The sequence below is a fragment of the Scophthalmus maximus genome, chromosome 2 (genome assembly GCF_022379125.1).
Source record: "Scophthalmus maximus strain ysfricsl-2021 chromosome 2, ASM2237912v1, whole genome shotgun sequence".
In the NCBI taxonomy this organism is placed as follows: domain Eukaryota; kingdom Metazoa; phylum Chordata; class Actinopteri; order Pleuronectiformes; family Scophthalmidae; genus Scophthalmus; species Scophthalmus maximus.
Genome location: NC_061516.1, coordinates 8,540,729 through 8,563,325, shown reverse-complemented (window position 1 = coordinate 8,563,325; position 22,597 = coordinate 8,540,729). Strand labels below are relative to the sequence as shown.

The window sequence follows — 22,597 nt, the reverse complement described above, 5'->3', positions numbered from 1 at the left end:
CTACGCAAAGTCTTCAATGTATTCTACATGTTAGTAAAAATTTTCCTAATTTATTTCCTCTGCAGAGTGGTTGGTTCTCTGCAATGTCGACCAGTGTGTCTGCATCTTGCAGCACGTTAAGAACCTGCTGAGTCTGCAGGAAGGCAAGCACCAGGAGTGTCACCACCAGGCTGCCACCACATTCCACTGGACCACCTCTACCCACAACAACATCAGCCTCATTGTCCTGCTCATCCATATCTTGACAAAGCCCTGTCCGAAACTCCCAGAGGGCATTCTGCAGCTCCGTAACATGTGCAGCTGTTTGCACTGACTTCCCCAGGAGAGCAGAGTGAGAGCTGCCACACAGGTAGTTATCTGGGAAACTTGGCTGTCGTTGTTTATGGGAAACGTATAAGGGAGGAGTACAGACAGGAAGGAAAGAGGGGAGTCAGAAGTAGATGTTAGGACAGAGGAGAGGAAGAAGGGATGGATGAGGCGAGAGTGAAAAATGAAGAAGAGAGTGGGCAGCCTAAGGCACATCTGGGCAATAATCATGCTGTCTAATCAGCATCTTGATATGCCACCCGTGAGGTGGATGGATTATCTCGGCAAAGGAGAAGTGCTCACTAACACAGATTTAGATAGATTTGTGAACAATATTTGAGAGAAATTAGCCTTTTGTGTAAATAGAAAAAGTCTTAGATCTTTGAGTTCAGCTCATGAAAAATGGGGGCAAAAACAAAAGTGTTGTGTTTATAATTTTGTTCAGTGTATATGTATAAATATTTATATATATATATATATATATATATATACACACACACACACACACACATATGTATATACGTATATATATCTTATATCTTATAATATTGCCTAGGAAGCGTATATAAAGTGAAAAGTATCGGTCGCAACCAGGGTTGAGGTACTACAGTACTAGTCGCTATTTTCGGGACTCGTGACTAGACTCGGACTTGCGCATTAATGATTCGGACTCAAGGATTAATGCAAGAGGACTCGAGCTTTCATGAAATCGGATGACGTCCCTAACAACTTATATGTTTAATAGGTCTGTCAATTTAGTCTGTAACAGTTTCTTGCAAGGGCAAGGCGTGTGTGTCCTCTTCCACCTGCAGATTCAGCGCGCCCCACGCTGTGAACAAATTTGGAAGATGCAGCGGGACGCGCCCCGGGTCGTGAAGACTTTGAATGGTGAAAGCTGTGTCTTTTATTTGTAACTCAACTTGGACTCGGACACAAACACTGGGGACTCGAGACTTGACTCAGACTCGAACTGAGGTAATGGTGACTTGACTCGGACTTGACTCAAACTTGTCTTTGGTGACTCGGACTTGGACTCGGACTTGTACACTGGGGACTCAAGACTCGACTCAAACTCGCAAGTTGGGGACTCGACTACAACACTGGTCCCAGCACAGAACATTGTGGAACTCCACGACTAACTTTTGGATTAATGGAAGTTTGTTTGATTTGTCGTTAACGTTAACAAACTGAAATCTATAAGATAAGTAAGACCTAAACCATTCTAGTGCTCATCTTTTAATCCCAATGTGTTTTAGTCTTTGTAACAGAACTTTGTGATCAATGGTGTCAAATGCAGCACTTGGATCTAATAGGACGAGAATAGAAACGAATCCACTGTCTGAGGCCATGAGGTCGTTAGTACTTTCAGCAGTGCTGTTTCTGTACTATGATGTTTTCAAAATCCTAATTGAAAAACTTCAAGCAAACTACTCCTGTGTAAATAGTCACATAACTGGTTAGCAACAGATTTTTAGACTTTAGAGATAAAGGGGAGGTTTGATATGTGTCTATATTTGACCAAGATATCTGGGCCTAGAGTCGGCTTTTTGAGCAGAGGTTTATCTACTGCCACCTTAAAGGCCATTGGAATGTATTCTGTTAATAGAGATAAATTGATCTGATCTAATATGGAACTTTTGATTAAAGGTAATACATCCTTAAATAGCCTTGATGGAATAGGATCTAAAGGAAAGGTTGATGGCTTGAATGAAGTGACCAGTGAAGTCAGCTCAGTCAGATCTATAGGGGAAAAGCAATCTTAACATAAATTAGGCGATACTGTTGGTTCTGAGTCTACTGTACTGGCCAGTGTGTCTGTGCTGTTAGTGGGAAGAAGCTGATATTTTCTCTAATGGTAATAATCTTATTAGAAAAGAAGCTCATGAAATCATTGCTACTAAGAGTTGGAGGAATAGACTGTTCAGTAGAGCTTCGACTCTGTCAGCCAGGCTACAGTGCTGCAGAGGAACCTGGGCTTGTTTTTATTTTCCTCTATTAGAGAAGAATAATATGTGGTTTGGGCAATTTGAAGGGCTTTCTTATATGTAATTAAACTATTTTTTTAGGTTAGAATCCTCTTGATATTGGAACGCCACTTCCTTTCTTACCTACATGACATCTGTTTTTACAGCACGGATTTGTGCATCAAACCATGGAGATATCCACCTCTGTTTGACTGTCTTCTTTTTCAGAGGGGCGACAGTGTTGAGTGAGGAACGTAGTGAGGGTGCTGTACTATCAACAACATCAGCAATTTGTGTGGGAGTTATCATTACTGATGTCACGTGACAGGAGTGGAATGGAGTGGTAGGTAGCTCTGTGTTTCACAGACCTGATACTTTACTAAATAATACCTCCAACTTTACAATTTTGGTAAGGCAACAGTGAAAATTTGATCTCTTTAATCTAGACGTTTGGATGTCGAGACAACTACGTCGTCACCAAACCAGACAAACAGTCAAACAAAGGGAGATTGAATATCACCAGCGTCCTGTAACCAAACACTTCAGCATCAGATTAAAAAGTGCATGTTATTAATCAGGTCAGAGTTGCAAGCATCTATGCAGTAAGAAACAACTTTTGCTTTGTACAGATTGAGACTATTTTTGAGAACAGTGAAAAAGTTGGCAAGATGTTAGCCCTCAGACTAAAACAAATTGAAAGCAAATCTGTGGCTCCTTCCATCTACAATTGAAAAGGGTCTTTGATATGTGATCCAAGACAAATAAACTTGGCTTTTCAAGATTACTATTTAAAATTATATGAGTCAGAATGCAAATTTTATTCAAAGGAAGCAGATTACTTTTTGGTAAACTATCTCTGCCTTTTTTGGGGAATACTGACGACGAATATTTAGATAGAGTAGTGTCTGAGACAGAGATCAAATCTGCAATGAAGCACTTTCCACCAGTTAAGCACCAGGAGAGGATGGGCCTACTATAGAATTCTTGAAATGTTTTCAGGACGATTTACTCCCCTTATTAAATATGTTGCATGATGTAAGGCTGAAACGATTCCTCGGTCCGGGGGACGGGCAGGATAAAATTATTACTTATTACTTATTACTCTTTCAAAAGGTTATTATATTACCTCACTTATTACTTGATTTTAAAAGTGATTTGCTATGTTACTTGTTATATTACTACATTACTTTTGCGGGTTCTGCATATTCAGTCATAAGATCAGCAAGGAGAAACTGATGGTTTTACAGAACATAAAATGTTGCATGACACCTGAGCTGATTTTGTATCCAGCTTCTTGTTCTGTTATTTCTTCCCTGGCAAGGTCCTAATGTTCATAAGTGAAACAATGACTTAATGTCATTAGCAGAAGCTTCTCAAACCTCATATCTACGATATACCCAGCGATGAGCTTCTCCAGATCTCTGTCATCTTCTATCTTTCGTTAAGCTTTTTGGCTAGTAGCCGTAGCTGACGTGACAGTATTGCAGCATTACTTGGCTCAGTAACTGTAATATAATTACTATTTTATTGTTTACCCCTTACACTACTAGTTACTTGGGAAAGTAATTAGTTACTGCCCAACACTGTTGTTAATCAATCAATGCCCAGTCGTATGCGCTCGGCTGTTATTTCTGTGTTACCGAAACATGCAAAGATTCCCTTCAATTTATAATTATCGTCCTCTGAGTCTGTTGAACAATGATTATAAGACATTTGCAAAGATGCTTGCGATGCGCTAGTAGTATATCTCTTTAATGTATCACCCTAAATGTAAAAAAATATTAACAACCCATTGAGCCTCCATTCATGTACGATAGCCATAGAGCTACACAAGCGTTTGAATATCTCTGTATTATCCCTCCCCTCAAGTCCAATCTGGAAGAACCCTTTATTTACTGCTGAAGAAGAACCTATTGTGAACTAGGGGTTGCAGGAAAATAATATCACTACTTTGAGCAAATTAATAACTGATGATAAAATTGTGGATTTTAAAGGTGACATATTATGCAAAAATCACTTTTTCAGCCTTTGTGCACATATATTTGGGTATCTGGGGTGCCTGCTTTTTATCTTTATCCTGTTTTTTTATATTGCTGCAAGAGCTACCAAACTAAATTTCGTTGTACAATGACAATAAAGCCTATAATGGGGGAGATACGATTACGAATAGAAAGCGATTGTTGTCATTTGATTCAAATATTTTATGGTTTTATTTGCCCCTGTATTTCAGAGTACATCACACCAATAGGCTACACCCCTGTTCCACAGTTTAAAGAACCATGTCTATTGGAGTGCAACCTCTTCAACCTTAGGGCTTGAGAAGGTGGCCAAGTGGACATTACTGTTTAACCACTTTCAAAACATCCGTGGGCAGGACAAAGAAGGGGGAAGCCACCACAGAGCCTGTTTAAACGTGTAGGATGTGGCGAGCAACCACTTCCCCCTTTAATGGCCTGTCATATTGGGATGACAGATCCTTGGGGAAAAAAACATGACCTGCCCGAAAAAAGCGTAAAAGTTAACCAGGGAAACCGTCAGTTCAAATCTGACTGGACCGATCAGTTTTCTTTTATTATACCAGACCATCTGGGGGGGCTTGATATGCAGAGCAGCTGTCTGCATATCAAGCACCTGGCTGGTCTGGTATAATAAAAGAAAACTGATCGGATAATATAAAGAACAAATATAAAATAAAAACAGGAACGACGGACAATACAGTACTACTAAAAAACAGCAAACTAGTTGGTAAAATTTAATACAACAATTAAATAATATAAATATAAATTAAAAGAACAGAAAAATAAAAGCAAATGACCTTGCCTCAAGAAAAGCAAATAATTAAAATCTGATATTATTTGGTAAGCACATATTCACATATTCCAAAGTGTCAAACTAATAATGTGCTGGTGTGATATCTCTCAGCATAGAACAATGGAGAAAGATCTTAATGCGCTGTTTTGGTCTGGACAACTGGCTCAAAGAGTATATGGACTTGGTTTCGATGGAGCAAGCAGACATGACTCTACAGGGGTTGAACAATGGACTTGAAGGCCCTTGGTCTTTAATCAAAACATTAATGATTTTACCACATTCTGGTAAACAATGATAGCACTCAGGATGCCCTAAAATATTGTTTAATCCAAGCTGATGATCTGGATTGAATATTAAAATGAAGTGATTTGTTTTTTTTGCTTCTGTTGGTTGAAAATATATTCTACAATGGATTGTAAGCAATGGTAAATATTATGTAATTTTATTTTTAGATTTGTTGTGTTTTGTGATTCATAGCATTTATGATAAATTTGTAGTTGTCTTGTTAAATGTTATTTTAAAAAAAAAGATTAAAAATAAATTTGTGTGGGAGTAAAGTTTTGATAACTATCCTGCACTTTTCCGACACATGGGACATGGAGTTTTCTGATGGACACCTGCTGTAATAGAACTTTTCTCCGAATTCAGTAAAGTAAAAACTGAGAATTCAAATTTAACTAAGTAGTAATTAGACAGCGGGTGCCGTATGTCAGAACAAGGTTGAGGGTTTGATTAAAACAGGGAGTGGGTTTATTCACTTGTTGAATAAAACCAATTTTGTCTATTAGTGAATTAAATGCAGAACTAAGACTGTCGTTGGCAACATCTACATGAATGTTGAAATCACCCACTATAATGACTTTATAGTGGGTTTATTCACTTGTTGAATAAAACCAATTTTGTCTATTAGTGAATTAAATGCAGAACTTAGACTGTCGTTGGCAACATCTACATGAATGTTGAAATCGCCCACTATAATGACTTTATATTCACTTCACTGCTAAAGCTAACTAGTTAAGTTACGGTGCGGAGCGCAGATAAGAGCGTGTAAACCACTGTGAGTTAGCGAGCGAGTCGCTAACAGAGGGAGAGCGCTGTGAGTGTTAAGACTAAACAAGAGTGAGTGGAGTGGAATAGTTATTCCAGTAGTTAGAGGAAACAGCAGAGTTAAAGAGAGACGAGAATGAGCAGTGGCTAAGCACAGTTCACAGACACACCAACAAGATTTAATAACATGCAAAGATCTCTTATTATACTCTGAACATTAATATAAAATAAGAACGTGATCAACTGTGTAAATATACATACTTTTCAATCATATAAACACAGTTGTATTAGGGCTTTGTATTGGCAAGAATCTCAAGATACATATCATGATACAGGGGTTTTGATTCAATATATTGTGATATATGGAGATACTGTAAGCAAGGCGATTTTTCTTCTTTATCTATCAACACCACCATATGCATCCCCTCTTTCTGCCCACCTCTCCTCTCTCCCCCATTTTTCTTCTCTCACCCCAACCGGTCAAGGCAGATGGCCGCTGTAATGACCCGGCTCTTGGCCACAACAAACACGGAGACACACACGAAGATCAAGGGGAAAAATAGAAATAATTAATTACAAAAGCCATAATTTAACCAAATTATCGACATCAATTTAATTGTAAGTGGCAGTCAGTTAATCAGTAGTGTAGGTGAGTGGATGAAGTGGAAAGTATGGTTAGGTGGGTGTTGTATGGTGTAAAATAAAGAAACCAAAAAGCCAAATGTCTGACAAAGGAAAAATGTGTCTGGAGCAAGAGGGCCATGAGCAGACTGGTGAGCCTTTTAATCTCTCAGCCAGCTGCCCTGGATGTGCTGATTGGTCTCGGCTCCTCTCACCAGGTATCACCTGCTTAGACAGAGGGAAGAGAAGAGCATACAACCATAATGACAGCCAGAGGGCCGTCACACCTCTCACAACGGGTCGGGTTCTGAAAGAGATTTCTTCCTGTTAAAAGAGATTTTTTTCTCCTCCACAGTCGCCAAGTGCTTGCTCATCGTGGGAACTGTCGGATTTTCTGAACTCCTCCTAGGAGATTATTCAGATCCACTTCAAACTTGGACAACTAAGATACTCTGAACACCAGAGAAGAAATGTCAAATAATTTTAATATGCTGTATATTGTGTAATTGCGCCTCTCATGGTACTTAATTTTTCATCCATATCAGTGATAGAGACTTCACCTTGACCTCCTTGCAGTCATCGATCGCCGTGCTGTGGCGAGTGTTTTATTCTTAAGTAATTTTCATATAGATGTATTTTGTATTTATTTTCAGTTACCATGCGACTCACAGGTGACAGTATTAACAGCTCAGCTTCAGTCAATCAATCTCAATTGATTCAATCTCGTTAAATTCTTCTTTTTATACTTTAATGCTGTTATTAATGCTGTTTATTCTTTAAAGCCTTAAATGCTGTTTTGGGGCAGTTAATTATGCATATTTGCTACTCGTGCACGCTCGCTCAAATACGCACAGGTGACATTCGTTCTGTTTATGCACATCATTTTCACACTTTTCTGTAGATAGAAGCGAATCGACGTGTCTGACGTGGTACAAACAAATGTAAGAGAAATTTATGATAAAAATACGAACATGTTCTTGCATGAGGCCCATTGTGAGATAGGGTGATGTTTTTGATGAAAAACATCAGGCATATTTAAGGGACTGATATGCAGTGAGTGTAATTTAGTGCAGCTTGAATTTAAGGGTAATGTTCGGTATTGGTTGAGGTAAGAGCTCTACTGAGTGCCATTCTAGTTTCTTTTTACTTATACACCATACTTCTGTCCTCCGTCTAACAGCTTGTTTGCCATTTTCTTATTCCTGTGTTCACAAGGTTTTTATAGAATGTTGATTGAATGATGTTGAATTGAAAATTGAATTTTGCAAACCTCTGATACAATTTACTAGCCAATTGTCTGAAATACTTAACCAATTTAAGTACATGCAATTTTGACAAACTAAAGCTGACATTTGAATCCATTATTTTTATTTCAAAGTTAATGTGCTTAAGCTCAGAGCCTGAAGAACAAGAATGTGTAACCGTCTTTATAATGCATGTATTTCAACAACTGTAGCCAAATACAGTATACAGCTATTTCTATTACAGGAAAAATGCTACTTATATGTACATCATAATGTCCAACAAAGCTGACATTTTCCTTTTGTTTCAAATGATATCTGCAGATGTTTCGAAAAAAAGCATCATCCTCCTTGAGAATGAGAAGAGTAACAGAAAGCGCTAGATGTAATAATTTCTTTTTACTCTCTAGAAAAAAATGTAAAATTGTGGAGTTAATAACTTTCAATGTTGTCAGAAGAAACCACACTGATATGAATGCAGCTCAAACCTCTTTCTGAATGGTTACTTCTAAAGTTTTTATTGACTCTTGTTCTGAGGACATTATCCTATTTGATTTGGACATTCACTGTAAATACTTCCCGGGTGGTTTCAATTTTGACAGCATTGGATGCTTAACTGACAACACAGTGTTTCTGATTTCCAGGCTGTATTAACATTTCTAATCATATTTCTTGGGATCAGTTGTGAGAATATTATAATCCCTGGGTTTTGGACTGATTTGACATAACCAATATTAGCCCTTGTCATGGCAATAGATTAACATACTGAAATGGAAATGAATCAACAGCAGTTTTGATAATTGAATAATCATAATTAATTTTGCAAAACCACAAATCACTTTGCTAATCACTGTAAACTGAATATCTTTCGTTTTCAACTGTTGGTTGGACAAAATAATACATTTTAGGATGTCAGTTTGGCATTTTCACGAGTGGTCATTTTATAGATTAAATGATTCACTGGCTCTTTATAAAAATAGTCAGTAGAACAACTGTAAGCATTTCATATTTAGTATTTATGTTCAATCCCTAGACCACTGTGAAGTCACTAAACCATACATGTTTTAGTGCAAACAGTGCTAAATAGTTTTAAAATGTCTATTCATATCTTGGGGAGTGTCATACAGCTGTCATTGTCTTTAGTCTCAAATTTTACCCATAATGTTTGTTGTGTTTGCGATTTGGGTTTAAGGGTTCAGGGTTTTGCTGGTGGTTTGGTTATTCAGGGTTTTCATAAATTGTTATTCCTCCAATATTCCTTTGTCCCATCATGCATCAATGGGTGTTCCATGGCTTTGTGTGGGGGGCGCTGATGGTGATAGATGGTCCCTATGGATCTCTGACCTCAATAATTTATGTTCCTATCCCTTTTTTCCTCTCTTTTCCCCTATATTTCTGCAATGTTTTCACTCTTTCTGCCTTTTCTGTCTCTCTTGAACTTTTTCCCTTTCCATTCTTTCACATTCACCCATATAAAATTCTTATCATCCCTTTTCCACACTTTTCCACCTTCCTTCTTTCTCTCCACTTTCTCTTCCTCTTCTCGGAGTGTAGATCGTGGACGGAGCTTGTCCTTCCATGAGGTGCGTGGCCGGCGTGAGGCAGAGATGAGGGCGGCAGCGGAGGAATCTTCAAGCAGCAACAACAGTGTGGGAGGAGGAGGAGGTGGTGGCAGCACCGTCCTGCAGCGCCTCCTCCAGGAGCAGATGAACCGGAATTATGTGCTGCAACAGCAGCAACAACAAGGAATTGGAGGAGGGGGAGGGGGGTACTCTGGGCACGGACAGGGACAGGTTGGCCCCTCTGATGATCATTCCATGACCCCCCACATTGCCCGTCAGGAACCCCAGGGACAGGAGCTACAGACTGACAATGGCCTGGAGAAGTTGGGGTCCACCAGAGTAGGAGGAGGTGGTGGGAGCAGTGGAGGAGGAGGTGGTTTAGGGACTGGAGGGGGAGGTGGTGGGAACAGCCAAGGGCAATGCCTAAACCCCGAGGACCTACCTACATATGAGGAGGCCAAGGTTCAGTCACAATATTTCCGCGGCCATGGTCCTCCTCCACAGCCTCAGCAGCAAAACAACCAGACCCAGCAGCCTCCTCTCCCAGCCTCTGTGGGTGCTGCCTTCTATGTCACTGGGGTGACCAGCACCAAGGTGCGTACTGAGGGTCGCCCAACTGTGCAACGAGTGAGTGGAGCAGGCAAGGTGCACCAAGATGATGGGCTGAAGGATCTGAAGCAAGGGCATGTTCGGTCTCTCAGCGAACGACTTATGCAGCTCTCCCTGGCCACCAGCGGAGTGAAGGCCCATGCTCCTGTTACCAGCGCCCCGCTCTCCCCCCAGCTGCCCCCACCAGGCCCGCCTGGTGACTTCTACAAGCCGCAGCATCGCGGCCCCCCTCCAGACTATCCCTTTAAAGTAATGGGCTCACCTACAATGCATCAGGAACCTGGAGACCATTTTTACCAGGAGCAGAGAGGGAGGGAGCACTCAAGGGAGATGCTTCCTGTCCGATACCAACCGCCACCTGAGTATGGTTCGTTCAGGTAAGAAACATGCACACATACACAGATATTGATTAACACATGTACAATATACACAATTGAAGCTGCAATTTTAAAGTCTCAGCTGTCCAATTGTGATGTTATGGCATTGGCGTGACAAACTCAGATGTATTGATGCAGTTGTATTAACAGCTGTTAAGACTCTTTGAGCTCTAGCCTTAGTTTTACAGCCCATTTGCTGTTTAGTCTCTCTTATCATGACACTGTCATGGTTGTGGGTCTGTCATCTTGTTATTAAGTCCATCTCTCCCCAAGTCATCATGAAATAAATTAAAGTAGGTTGGGCTGACATGAATGACATGATTATTGTTTTTGTTTTTGATGTCTGCTAACAATACCGTTGTTCACTCGGGGGGAGGGCGACTTTCTCAGCTCATCGGCATCACATCACAGCACTGGAAGCCAGTTGCCTTTTATAAATGACACATATTAAATTATATTAACGCAACATTACCACTCTAAATTCTTTGAAAATCTCAGGGTACCAGTCCTTCAAATGTTTAGCCAAACTTGTGGTGTTTCCTCCTCTGGTCGACACTGATATGTAAAACTGTTTACATGTAGGCTTGTTGGAGTCTTTCACCTTTCTTTGAGAATCTGCCTCATATGAAAAAATATCACCAAACAGCACTCTGACCCTTTTTCTTCTCTATACTCCTTGTATCTTTAAGCAGCCCTGGGTAACTTGAAAATCTGATTGGAGATCAGCTACGATATTTGCGATACTAACGGAAAGGAAGACAATGGAAATTGTATCGATTTAAACACATGATGTCGAAAAAGTATCATAGTATCGATACTTTTGACAACCTTACAAAGGATACGTCGTATGCATTTTCACGCACGTCAACGTAATCGATTACGTAAATTCGGCAATTTGCGTAGAACGAGTCGACGCGTCCCACTGTTTACATTTATCCCAAGTGATGGCAGCTCCCGTCCTGGGGTATGTGTCGTGTTTGTGGTAGAACGGGAGAGATAATTAAAGCCTCGGAGCAAGTGACTGAGCATGGTGAGTTTCGGTGAAGCGCAGTTTGTTGCAGCAGTGAATGTGCAGTGCAGGTTTCAGTCTGTCTGTTGATAAACGCCGCAGCGTCTTAAGTCAAATGAGAAGTTTCGGTGTAATTTACCGCTGTTGAGGAAGTAACCGCGGTGAGTCCCGAAGCAAGATATTTTGGAGAAAGTGAAAGCACATCTCCCCTGGAGGAAAAGACTGCAAACTCAGAGCAACATCTTACTTTGCCAGGATGCCACGCCCATGCCGTTCGACATAATAAAAATCTTTTGATAACTTTTCATCACAAAGGTCTTCCGATGACAGCGACTGAATATGGAGTCACTGTGATTAATTCTGTAAGAATTTGCATGACAATTTGCTACTCTTGACATTTGCATGTCAATATTGAGCCATGGTCACAGCGCCACCTACTGACAACAGAAAGTATGACTTATGTGACAAACATCATCCGATTTACATGGTACACTCGATGCATCATGTATGCGGACACATGATGTGAAATCCACAACACATCCCGACTTGCAACACGTAATCCAGGGCCTGCTTGACACTGCTCGCAGTTTGAAAAACTAAACATGACAACAAGCTCTAGATTGGCTTGTCGTCAATCTTTTCCATCCATCATTTCAACCTAAATGGGCATGCTATGTTAATGCTTATTGCATATTTCCATGCCCTCATGTTTTACTTTTATGATGCAAACATTGACATGTTAAGCAGTAACATGTAAATACAGTCAACTGAAAGTCATTGACTTCTATTTGAGGATTATTTGTGAACTTAAGCCATTAAGCTACCGGTCATACAAGTAAGCAAGTAAGGCTGTAGCAAAAAAAAACACCTGTGTGTAATAAAGTAAGTAAGGATATGTTTTATTGCTTTTGAATTCAACTTTACAAGTGTAATCTTGCAATAATTCAAGAGCTCTGCACGGCGTAGCTAGCACACCCTGTGGACTGATGTCTGGCTGATAGAGCAGCACTTAAGTTTGTTTTCTTTATACACCTGCTTAATGAAGAATTATATGCTGTATACAGCCATGTATACACTGTTTGTCTGTTTGGTTCTGTTAATTTGGTTTTACATTTCATTGCAATTAGAGTCACAAGTTTGTCTGGATGGTTACTTACAGTAAGTTCAACTGTCAAATAGTTTTACATTGGCATGAAGCCACTACAACTATCCGTGAAATTATGAGTAGCACAAGGGAGAGTGAATTATGCATGAGCGAGTCTTTGAATCCTTGCCAACTCCAGGCGAACTGTTCTGATCTCTGACCTTCAAACATGGGGGAATCTCTGTGGAAATCATTAATAAATCAGCACTTTTAATACTAAATAGAATGTGAGAAGCATTTTTAGTGTTATAAACGTACAATCTCTTAGTTTTGTTGGGGAATTTGTGTCTCAACAGAAGTCATATGAGTGGTTTCCACAGCAACGATAGCAAGTTCAGGACCACGAAACACATTCAAATTAAGTGGAAAAATGATAAAAATGCTGAGTTTGAGATTATCCACAAAGACACACATTCATTATTGCCTTGTATGATCATCACGCAACCTTATTTTGACTCTGACTTCTGCACTTCAGTTATGAATCAGTGATACTGGTTGCCCAGCCCCAGAAATTCTACTAACACCAGCTGATTCCTATGGAAGCATGTTTTTCAAAATAAAATATTTCAATATTAAGTATTCAGTGGCTGTTAAAGTTCAAAGACTTATGTCTCTTATTTGCTTCCATAGATCCCCAAACACATAGTTTTGCAGATTGAAATGGACACAGGTTTATGTGGAGTTTGACTCCTTAATGGTGATGTAAATGCTGCTTCAGGGTTTGTTTCCAAATCAAAAAGTACAGGATTATGAAGAAACAACCGAACGACTTTAATTCAGTTTTTCCATAAAACCACACATTGAAAAAGATGAGATGTGAGAGCTATCCATGGTTCCCCAACAGTGTTTTCTGAGACAAGGAGAACAGATCCTGTTGGGCCAGTTTCACACTGGCCTATTAAACCAGATTCAAACAGCCAACTTGTCAGGACAGGATGAGTTGAGACATGATCTGTGTGGCTTTGATGACATACCTTAAAGGGCTAAAGGCAAGAATGCTTGCTCCGTACAAAGCCATTTGACAGCCAAGTGTTTTGTCACCTCTCAAAAACTGGTTGATTGCAAGCAAACAGCTTATGAATCTCAATGGGCCAAATTACATTTATTTTAAAACTTCACTGTCAACCACATTATCCATAGTAGCAATTGAATTTTGACCTTCTTTGTTTTAAACATTCAGTGTTTAGGATCCTCTTAGAGACACAGAGATGTTACCCCCAGTCATAATCCCTTTCATGAGCCTGTGCCAGTCAGATGTTGCTCCACAACATCAGGAGGAAACGTCTGTTCCTCGCCAAGAAGGTCTCTCTCTATATATATTAGTGCTGTCAACATTAATGTGTTAATCTTTGCGTTAATGTTGAGTTATTTAATGCATTACAAAAATGTAACGCCATTGACACATTTTGTTTACTTCCTGTGGCGGCTGACAAGGAAAGAGTTTAAAGCCCCAGTGTGCATTTTTTGTACTTTTCTGGTGGCATCTGGTGGTGAAGTTGCAAACCGCTACCAACAATTTACACGGAGGTCAAGTCCCCCTAATGTTACTATATTTAACTCATTCAAAGTTGACAAAAAACATTTGTTCTTTGTTGCAGGTGATTATACATATATGAACACAATTATGGACAATATATTCAATTCAATGTTCTTCTAAATATTACATAATGGAACTTTGAGGAGTTTAAAGTACTTGTTGTCATAAAAACACATGCGTTAAGTGACATTTGAAATTCAACTTTAGCAGAAGAAATTCACAATAAATAGTACTGTATACATAAACTGTACACAAGCAAAGATTGACATAAGTGTGTGTGTGTGTGTGTGTGTGTGTGTGTGTGTGTGTGTGTGTGTGTGTGTGTGTGTGTGTGTGTGTGTGTGTGTGTGTGTGTGTGTGTGTGTGTGTGTGTGTGTGTGTGTGTGTGTGTGTGTGTGTGTGTGTGTGTGTGTGTGTGTGTATGTGTGTGTGTGTGTCCTTCTAGCCTCAGGCAAGTTGTGGGTGTCATTGTGTTATCTGTAACAGCGTAGCGTACCGTGGGGTTTCAGTCAGGGCCTTCAGTAATTGAAGTAACTAATGAAATCCATCCTCCTATCCTTTCTGATAAAACGTTCAATGACATCCTCATGCAGTTGCACGTCCTGCCTAAGATGAATAAGCAGCTCCTTCTCTATGCAATAGATTCCAGTGGGTATTAAATAATAAACACAGCCAGCTAAATAGCTTGTTCTGCTCGGTGCCAGTCATAGTGGTTGTTGTTATCCTCAGTGAAGTGCAGCACAAAATCATAGCCTGCCTTGGTCAGGCCATCCAGCTTAGTTCACTCACACCGCTCACAACCCGCCAAAGGTTCAAACTTTGTTGATGACATCAGTGGGGTATAGCGCCAACACATTGCTGGGCTCCTAGGGCGTTGTGTGACACTACGCAAACATTTTTTTTTTGATTTGTTCTGGTCCTGGAGCCGTGATGCGTTTAGATGAAATATCCGCTCTCTCAGCCTCACAAAAAATAACCATATTCTTTCTGGAAATATAATCGTAACATACTGAAGGAGAAATTTAATTCAGACATGTTCAGACACAATTTCATTATTTTTATTTTGTCAGGGCCAGCAGAGGTGGCCCTGACAGCCCACCACTGTGTAAGCATGACCTCAGCATGACCTCCATGTCTTGACCTCTGTGTTACCTGTCTCTGCAAAACAAGCTGCTAATCCCTTCCGGACTGATACTTATAATTAAGAAAATAATACTGACACTTATAAATGCAATGATGTTATTAATAATAGTTATAATAATAATAATAATAATGAGGGGTTTGGATCCTGCACTTCTGGAGTCAGAGATACACTAGGAGAGAAAGAAAACAGAGTTAGTGACCTGTAGTGTAAATACATGGGGGGAGAGGGAGAGAGATGCTCATGATATAAGTTCCCCCAGCAGTCTAGGCCGATAGCATCATAATAAAGAAATGGTTTAGTAAACACCTGAGCAACTCACACTGGAGAAATATGATCTCTTTTTCTAGTTCCTTTCAGAACTCGTGCTGCAGCATTTTTGATTAACTGGAAGCTTTTCACAGACTTACTGGGGCATCCTAACAGAAATGAATTACATTAGTCCAGTATAGAAGTGACAAATGCATGGACTAGTTTTTCAGCATTCTTTTGAGATATGATGTTTCTAATGTTCTTGATATTGCACAGGTGAAAGAAGATCATTCACTAACAAAGATTTAGATGGGAGTGATCTAATATTTAATAATCCACATTTTATTGTTCTGTTTTTAGGTTAATTTGTAGGATTTGTGTTGATAAGGTTTGAATGAATCACACCTCACACCACAAAAGGTGCGCCTGTTATCTATGAAGCCCACATTGTTATCTGGACACCACCTCGACAACCAGCGGTTCAGTGATGATGTGCGGCTAAACATGACATCACTGTTCAAGTTGGGCTGGGGTCCAGAGAAATCTACAGAGTCTGACATTTACACACCGAATCAATATTCATCTTCGTGACCTCCGATTGGCATAATCGGGTGTCGTTACTGCCGACGTGAATAATGATTTTACCATATCTACGTTTATCCTTAGCCAGCAGTTTTAGATAGTATTCAACGTCGCCTGATCTGGCCCCAGGGATACAGACCGTGGCCCCAGGGATACAGACCGTGGCCCCAGGGATACAGACTATGGCCCCAGGGATACAGACTGTGGCCCCAGGGATACAGACTGTGGTCGCTGGTTTCGTTAACTTCACGTTCCTCCAAATAGAGTCACCAATGATGAGAGTTGTTTCCTCAGCGGGTGTGTGTTATTATATAATTTATTAGGAAGCCAAGTGGTTGGCGGCTTCAGTTTAGGACTATGTTTCTTATTGTGGACAGTCACCCAGCTGCCCTGTCCTCCCGGCTGCTCGGGACCTGAAGAGTCTACACTGGAGGGGCTCGCACCGGCTAGCGGGGACTGGCTAAAATTATCAACTAATGATCTACTCTCCATGGTGCAGAGCTTCTAAAAGACTGAGCCTCGCCTCCATCCTGGCAAACAAACCACGTATTACAAGTATCATTATCGCTAAAGGAGGCAGAGGAGTAACTAACCATGGAGCACACAGAGCAGGAGACAGCAGGAGAGGGAGAAACCATCGTTAGCTGCTAAAGAGAGAGTTGTGAGTGTTTAGACTGAACAAGGGAGAGTGAAACGGATAGTTGTCCCAGTAGTTAGAGGAAACCGCAGAGTTAAAGAGAGACGAGGAGGAGCGGTGGATAAGCACAGTTCACAGAAGCAACAACAACCGGAAGTGACACAATATGTTACCGCGAGAGTTCCGATCTCAGTGGACATATCGCTTCCATTTATTATTATTAATAAAAATAATAGAAAGAAATGATTGTGTTATTTTGATTATTGATCAATACAAAATTCTATGTTTTAAAAGAAGCAAGTCGTCACACTGATAAAAAAAAAAAATTTAATCAAATTTATATTTTGGAAAGCGTTGATGATTGTTTTATAATCAAATCTTAGCCCTTTGAATCGGAATTGAATCAAATCATCAGGTGCATAAAGATTCCCTCTAATAGCCAACCAGCATAATCTAACCCCTAATTCCAGACACAACAATGGAGAACCGCTGTGTTGAGCAGTTCATTTCTTCCCTTGCGCCGAGCCTAACTCCTGGCCACCTTGAATTCAGCAGCAGGTTGTATTTAAGTCAGTGGAGGAAAGAGATGGATTTAGCTTAGCCTACTATGCTAGCATAGTCTTGCCTTCATTGTAATGGACTAGACAGTGCCCTCGCTTGGAAGTGTTTAAATCTCAAGCAAAACATTTTAATCCAAACAATACAGATCACAATATTGAAAATTATTTTTAAGTTTGACTAAAGGGAGAAAGTTAAACTTGTGTGGAAGACCAGCTCCAAATGTGTCCATAAATTTACAAAGACTTTACCTCCCAGCATTAGAAACGACTACAAAGTGCTCTTTTTGGCACTAGTGGGAGAATTCTCCTCTACTGCTGATGAAATTACATCAGTGGTTGCAGCCTCCCAATTTAAAAACCTCTGTGGTGAGCATCCAAGAGAATACTACAGACATTTGAGGCAGGTTAACTTTCAGGGAAAGAATGCACCAGGCTTAGAAGAAAACTGCTTCGAGTCCTTTTTCTTGCAGAACCCGCATCTAAGTATACGTACCGACGTACTTACATCCCAGAAAACCCTCAATGCACCAATGATACCAGCTCTCATACTCATAGTGTCACAGAGGCCTACTGTTGCAAAGGATCACCCCCACAGCAGACCAAAGGGGGTCACACGTCAACCAGCTGCACAGGGATAGGCATTGTGGCCCAGAATTGTGATCACCCAAAATACCGACCAGATGATGACCTCATCATCTCTGACCACAGCGCCTCTGAATGCTCCTCTTACTACAGCTATGCAGAGACATACAGCCCAGAGCCGAGAGCTAAGAGGAACTAAAAGCACAAGAGCTTCAGAGCTTGCTTCTCACTTTACTGACAGTGCTCACTTATTCTTGCAGTTATGTAGGCCAGCTTGAGTTTGCAGGAAATTCAATTATTTTAAAGTCAGTAAAAGCCATTCTATTACTTGAGTAAAGCTCACATTCTAGTTTAACTTTGTCACCACTGCCCCACTCTGCAAGCACACGTGAACAGTGTGGTATTGTTTTGTTGGTGCGATCACTAGCATCAAAATCTAGTTCAGCTAAGGGTGGCTTTACAGAGCTAGTTATTCACAAGGTTCTACAACTCTGAACACTCATGCTTTAAGGGGCAGTGCAGTAGCAGTATACATAACAACTAAAGTCATTTAAAAACAATATACCTTTAATTTATTGGTCCATTGACAGGAAATGAGTCTGCCAATATATTAATGTTTTTTGAAACCACAAGGTTATTTCTACTCCGCTGACTTTTTATCATGAACATACTGTATGCTCAGTCTGGAATTGTTTGAAAACATTCTCAACCCCCCAATATCTTTTTAAGATGTACTGTATTTTATATATATATATATCTGGTATTTCCTATCTTGCATGAAAGGTCCTGTATGAATAAGGATTATCAATAATATGTGGCAGCTGATGACCAAAGACCACATGCATAGTAGCTGCAAATTGTCTCAGCAGCAAACAAGAAACCACAGTCCATATCAGCAGGTTATTCATTCGGGGCAAAATGAAATAAAAATGAAATTAATAAACACCAACTGTTAGTTCAAACATTTTCAGTCTTCTGAACATTAACTCAAGAATCCAGCTGAGGTAGAGAATCATGTAATCACACAACTGATCTCTCCTCAGGTCCAGTAAGGAGGGTTCAATTCACTCTCAGAGGCTCCTTCACCAGCACAGTCCCACCTCCTCTGTCACCTCGGTGGGCTCCTTGTCCCGTGCTCAGTCCTCCACCCTCAGCAGCATGCTTAGCGCCTCGCACTCCTCCCATGCCTCCTTCCCCCACCAGCAACCCCAGAGCCATGGTGAGTCTTTCCCTAGCATGGGGCCACGCAATCCTGTATCCCACCATGCAAGTGAGCCCTTCACTTCAGGGCCCATTCACCTGCCCCTCCAGAGAGGTCAGGGTTTCCCACATGACCCCTATGGCTCCACCCCAAGGATGCACCATCAGCAGCAGCACCATCAGTACCAGCATCAACAGCCGCAGCAGCAGCTCCAAGGACCAGCATCTCCCCAGCTCCAGCTGCCAGTCCAGGCAGGATATTTCCCACACCCACACTCCTACTCCCACCTGCAGGGGGAACCTTTTGCAATGATTGCGCGTGCTCACCAAATGGTGGATGTGCTGACAGAGGAGAACAGGATGCTAAGGCAGGAGATGGACACCTGCCGTGAGAAAGTCACCAAGTTGCATAAGGTAACGTCTTCTGCAGAAGAGCTTCACAGAATATTTTCAAAGTCAATACTGGCATGCCCACATTGTAAGAGTTTGATTACCATAGTTGTTATTCATATCCATACTGACACTCTAAAAGCAATATCAAAGTAAGTTAGGGTGGACTTAATCCACAATCCTTTATCTGTGAATAAATGAATACTTTAGTTCAGCTGAAGTTAATAAATCCCCTTGCAGACTGGAAAAAATACCACTTAGAAGGGTCCAATCAGCCTCTGTTTTCAGGCATGTTTGTGATGTCAAATATGACATGCCTTGTCAACTGGCAATGGGAAAGGACTGACTGATTACAGTCTGAGTTAGGTCAAGCAAGGGGGTTTATTTACCAAAGTCAGTCTTTTCAGTATGAGATTCTGACATCCACAGATAATGTTTTCCTTTTTGCTGAGAAGTGGCGGAATGATGCTAATAGAGCAGGCATTTTGTACTTGAGACTGTTGCCAAGTGCTTCGTCATTGCGGGAACTGTTGGGTTTCTCTGTAATATTGTGAGGTCTCGACCTTACTATGTACAGTGCCTTGAGATATGTATGTTGTGATTTGCCGGTATACAAATAAAATTGATTTGATTTGATTAGAGAGCTGGACTGAAATATAAATAATTACTGCATATAACAACTAGTGCATCATATGTGATGCAAAGAAAAGTGGTTTTGACAAAAGCCACTGCCAAATGAATGTTCCAGTTGATAACTCATTGGTATATTAAAAAATGCTCGCCTGTTTTCTCAAATTTCAACTACTATGATACTTGCCCTAGCATCCAATAACACTTTCCACATTTTCACTGTTTGTTGGTATTACTGTGTGTGAGTCACCGGTGTTCATCATGCAGATGTTGCTGATATACTTTGCAGTGTACAAGAACAAAACTGATCACATTGAAGTTGAGGTGACTTGAATTAAAAAAAATTAATTCAACTGTTTGGTTTTTAGTTGTTAAGGGCCGTTTGTTAAATCCGGGTTGGCAGGATCAAACCTCATTCCCTGTGAACAGTACGGACCTCTCAGGCTGTATTCAGTGTTTAGGGAAGGGACAGCACACCCAGCATTCAAAATACAGTCTTGTTTGTCAAATGAATGAGCTCAGTTTTTTTGATAATTGTTTGAAATAACCACAAATTTGAAATGTCTACAAATATGTTGCAGAGAAATAAATTATACAACTTTTAAACAAAAGGGTTTGATTTATTACCTTCATCCTCCTTGTCTTCCCTCTGTTCCTTTTCATTGCTCCTATGTCCTTGGGCAGTTGGAAACAGAGATTCAGCTTGTGTCAGAGGCCTATGAAAACCTTGCCAAGTCGTCCTCCAAGAGGGAGGCCCTGGAGAAAACCATGAGGAACAAGCTGGAGCTGGAGGTGCGTCGGCTGCATGACTTCAACAGGGACCTCAGAGGTGAGAGAGCAGCGAGGTGCAGTAACCATGTTATAACACATCAAATTCCCACATGCTTTCTCTCTTAAACAACTTCAATACAAATTTGAAAAATGTCCCAAAATTAAAAAAAAAAAAAAGGAAAGGGTGACTGACTGATTTTAAAAAGATGATGGCACGTACACACAGGCGGCACTCCGAGGAAGTGGTCAGACCATCCCAGTGTCGCTAGCTCCAGATTTAAAAAGAAAAACACTCCGCTCTGCTACTGCGAACCGGCTTGCCATGCCCTCACGGCGATGGGGCAGCAGCAGCAATCCCGTCTGTTTTCCTTCCTGGTTTCTCAATGGTGGAACAAGCTCCTTTATTGACATCAGGACAGCAGAATCCCTTCAATGCTTCCGTCGCAGACTGAAACTCCCTATTGCACTATCGATTCTTGCACTTTGGGTAGTATCTTCATGGTTGAATGCACTTATTGTAAGTCGCTTTGGACAAAAGCGTCTGCTAAATGAATGTAATGTAATGTAATCTAATACCAGATGCAAAGGGAGTACTTTCAGACTGACACAGTTGCCATTGTCCTGTCCTGTGCTCACTGGTTTGTATTGTGTTTACTAGCAAATGCATTTACGCCCATCAGTGTTGATTCTGAAATGTGCTTTAACTTCATGCTTGAATTGTTTTGTGCTGACATACACTCTTTATGGAAAGTCAGTTTTTATGTCTGATTGGTGAGTTTGTGTAAAGTATTCTGATGAAAGTAATGAAGAAAAGTTACAAGACTTTCTTGAACTTTCATAAAGATCTGCTTTGAGAAAAGATTTTTCAATTGTACCCCCAGTATGTTTAGACCCAGATTATTTCCCCGCCTGTTGAAGCCTGTATTGTTCCAAAGATTAGCCAAAATGGGGTGTTTGTCTGAACTGTGAGCATTTGTGTTGTGTGTTTTTAAGAGCGCATGGAGACTGCCAATAAGCAGCTCGCTGCAAAAGAGTGTGATGGCTCAGAGGACAACCGCAAAACCATCTCCCAGCTGCTAACACAGAGTGAGTAACACACGCGCATGCGCACACACACATACACAATCTCTCTCCCTCTCTGCAGTGTCAGTGAGTGGACAGCTTAACTAGGTCAGATGTGACATGACTGATAGTTGGTGTGCATAACAATAACCTTAAAATAATATGAAATATCTAGGAAAGCATGTTTGTGCATGAGTTAATGTCTTCATGTGTTCAGACAAAGAAACACTGCGTGAGAAGGAGAAGCTGGAGATGGAGCTGAACTCACTACGCTCCACAACTGAAGATCAGAGGAGACACATTGAGATCAGAGACCAGGCACTAAACAATGCCCAGGCCAAGGTAGTCAAGTTGGAGGAGGAGGTAAGAGTGTAACCTGTCACTCCTAATGGATGAAATCCTTGTTTTTGGATTTGGTTTTCTGCTTATTGTCAACTTTATCAGTGCCAGAAAATCCTGATTTAGATACTTAAGAGAGATAAAGACGCCCAGGGGTACCTGAGGTGGGACAAACAAACAGCAGTCAACTTCACAGAGTCAATACATGAAAAACACATACCCC

The 22,597-nt window shown here is 40.7% G+C and overlaps 1 protein-coding gene across 10 annotated transcripts in view; it reads left to right on the top strand.

The window, feature by feature from the left end:
* The window catches only part of amot (angiomotin), a 57,632-nt gene that overhangs the window by 17,529 nt on the left and 17,506 nt on the right, over window positions 1-22,597 (top strand). For 2 of the 10 annotated variants that reach the window (XM_035625200.2, XM_035625210.2), the window contains exons 1-7: window positions 1,119-1,194; window positions 8,315-8,375; window positions 9,545-10,538; window positions 19,026-19,596; window positions 20,887-21,031; window positions 21,967-22,059; window positions 22,253-22,398. In XM_035625200.2, coding sequence (XP_035481093.2) covers window positions 1,192-1,194; window positions 8,315-8,375; window positions 9,545-10,538; window positions 19,026-19,596; window positions 20,887-21,031; window positions 21,967-22,059; window positions 22,253-22,398 — 2,013 coding nt within the window. In that variant the 5' untranslated portion in view covers window positions 1,119-1,191. Of the gene's footprint in view, window positions 1-65; window positions 350-1,118; window positions 1,195-2,498; window positions 2,614-8,314; window positions 8,376-9,539; window positions 10,539-19,025; window positions 19,597-20,886; window positions 21,032-21,966; window positions 22,060-22,252; window positions 22,399-22,597 lie in introns of those variants that run through there. The other 8 variants (XM_035625203.2, XM_035625202.2, XM_035625201.2 and 5 more) reach the window with 8 other exon arrangements.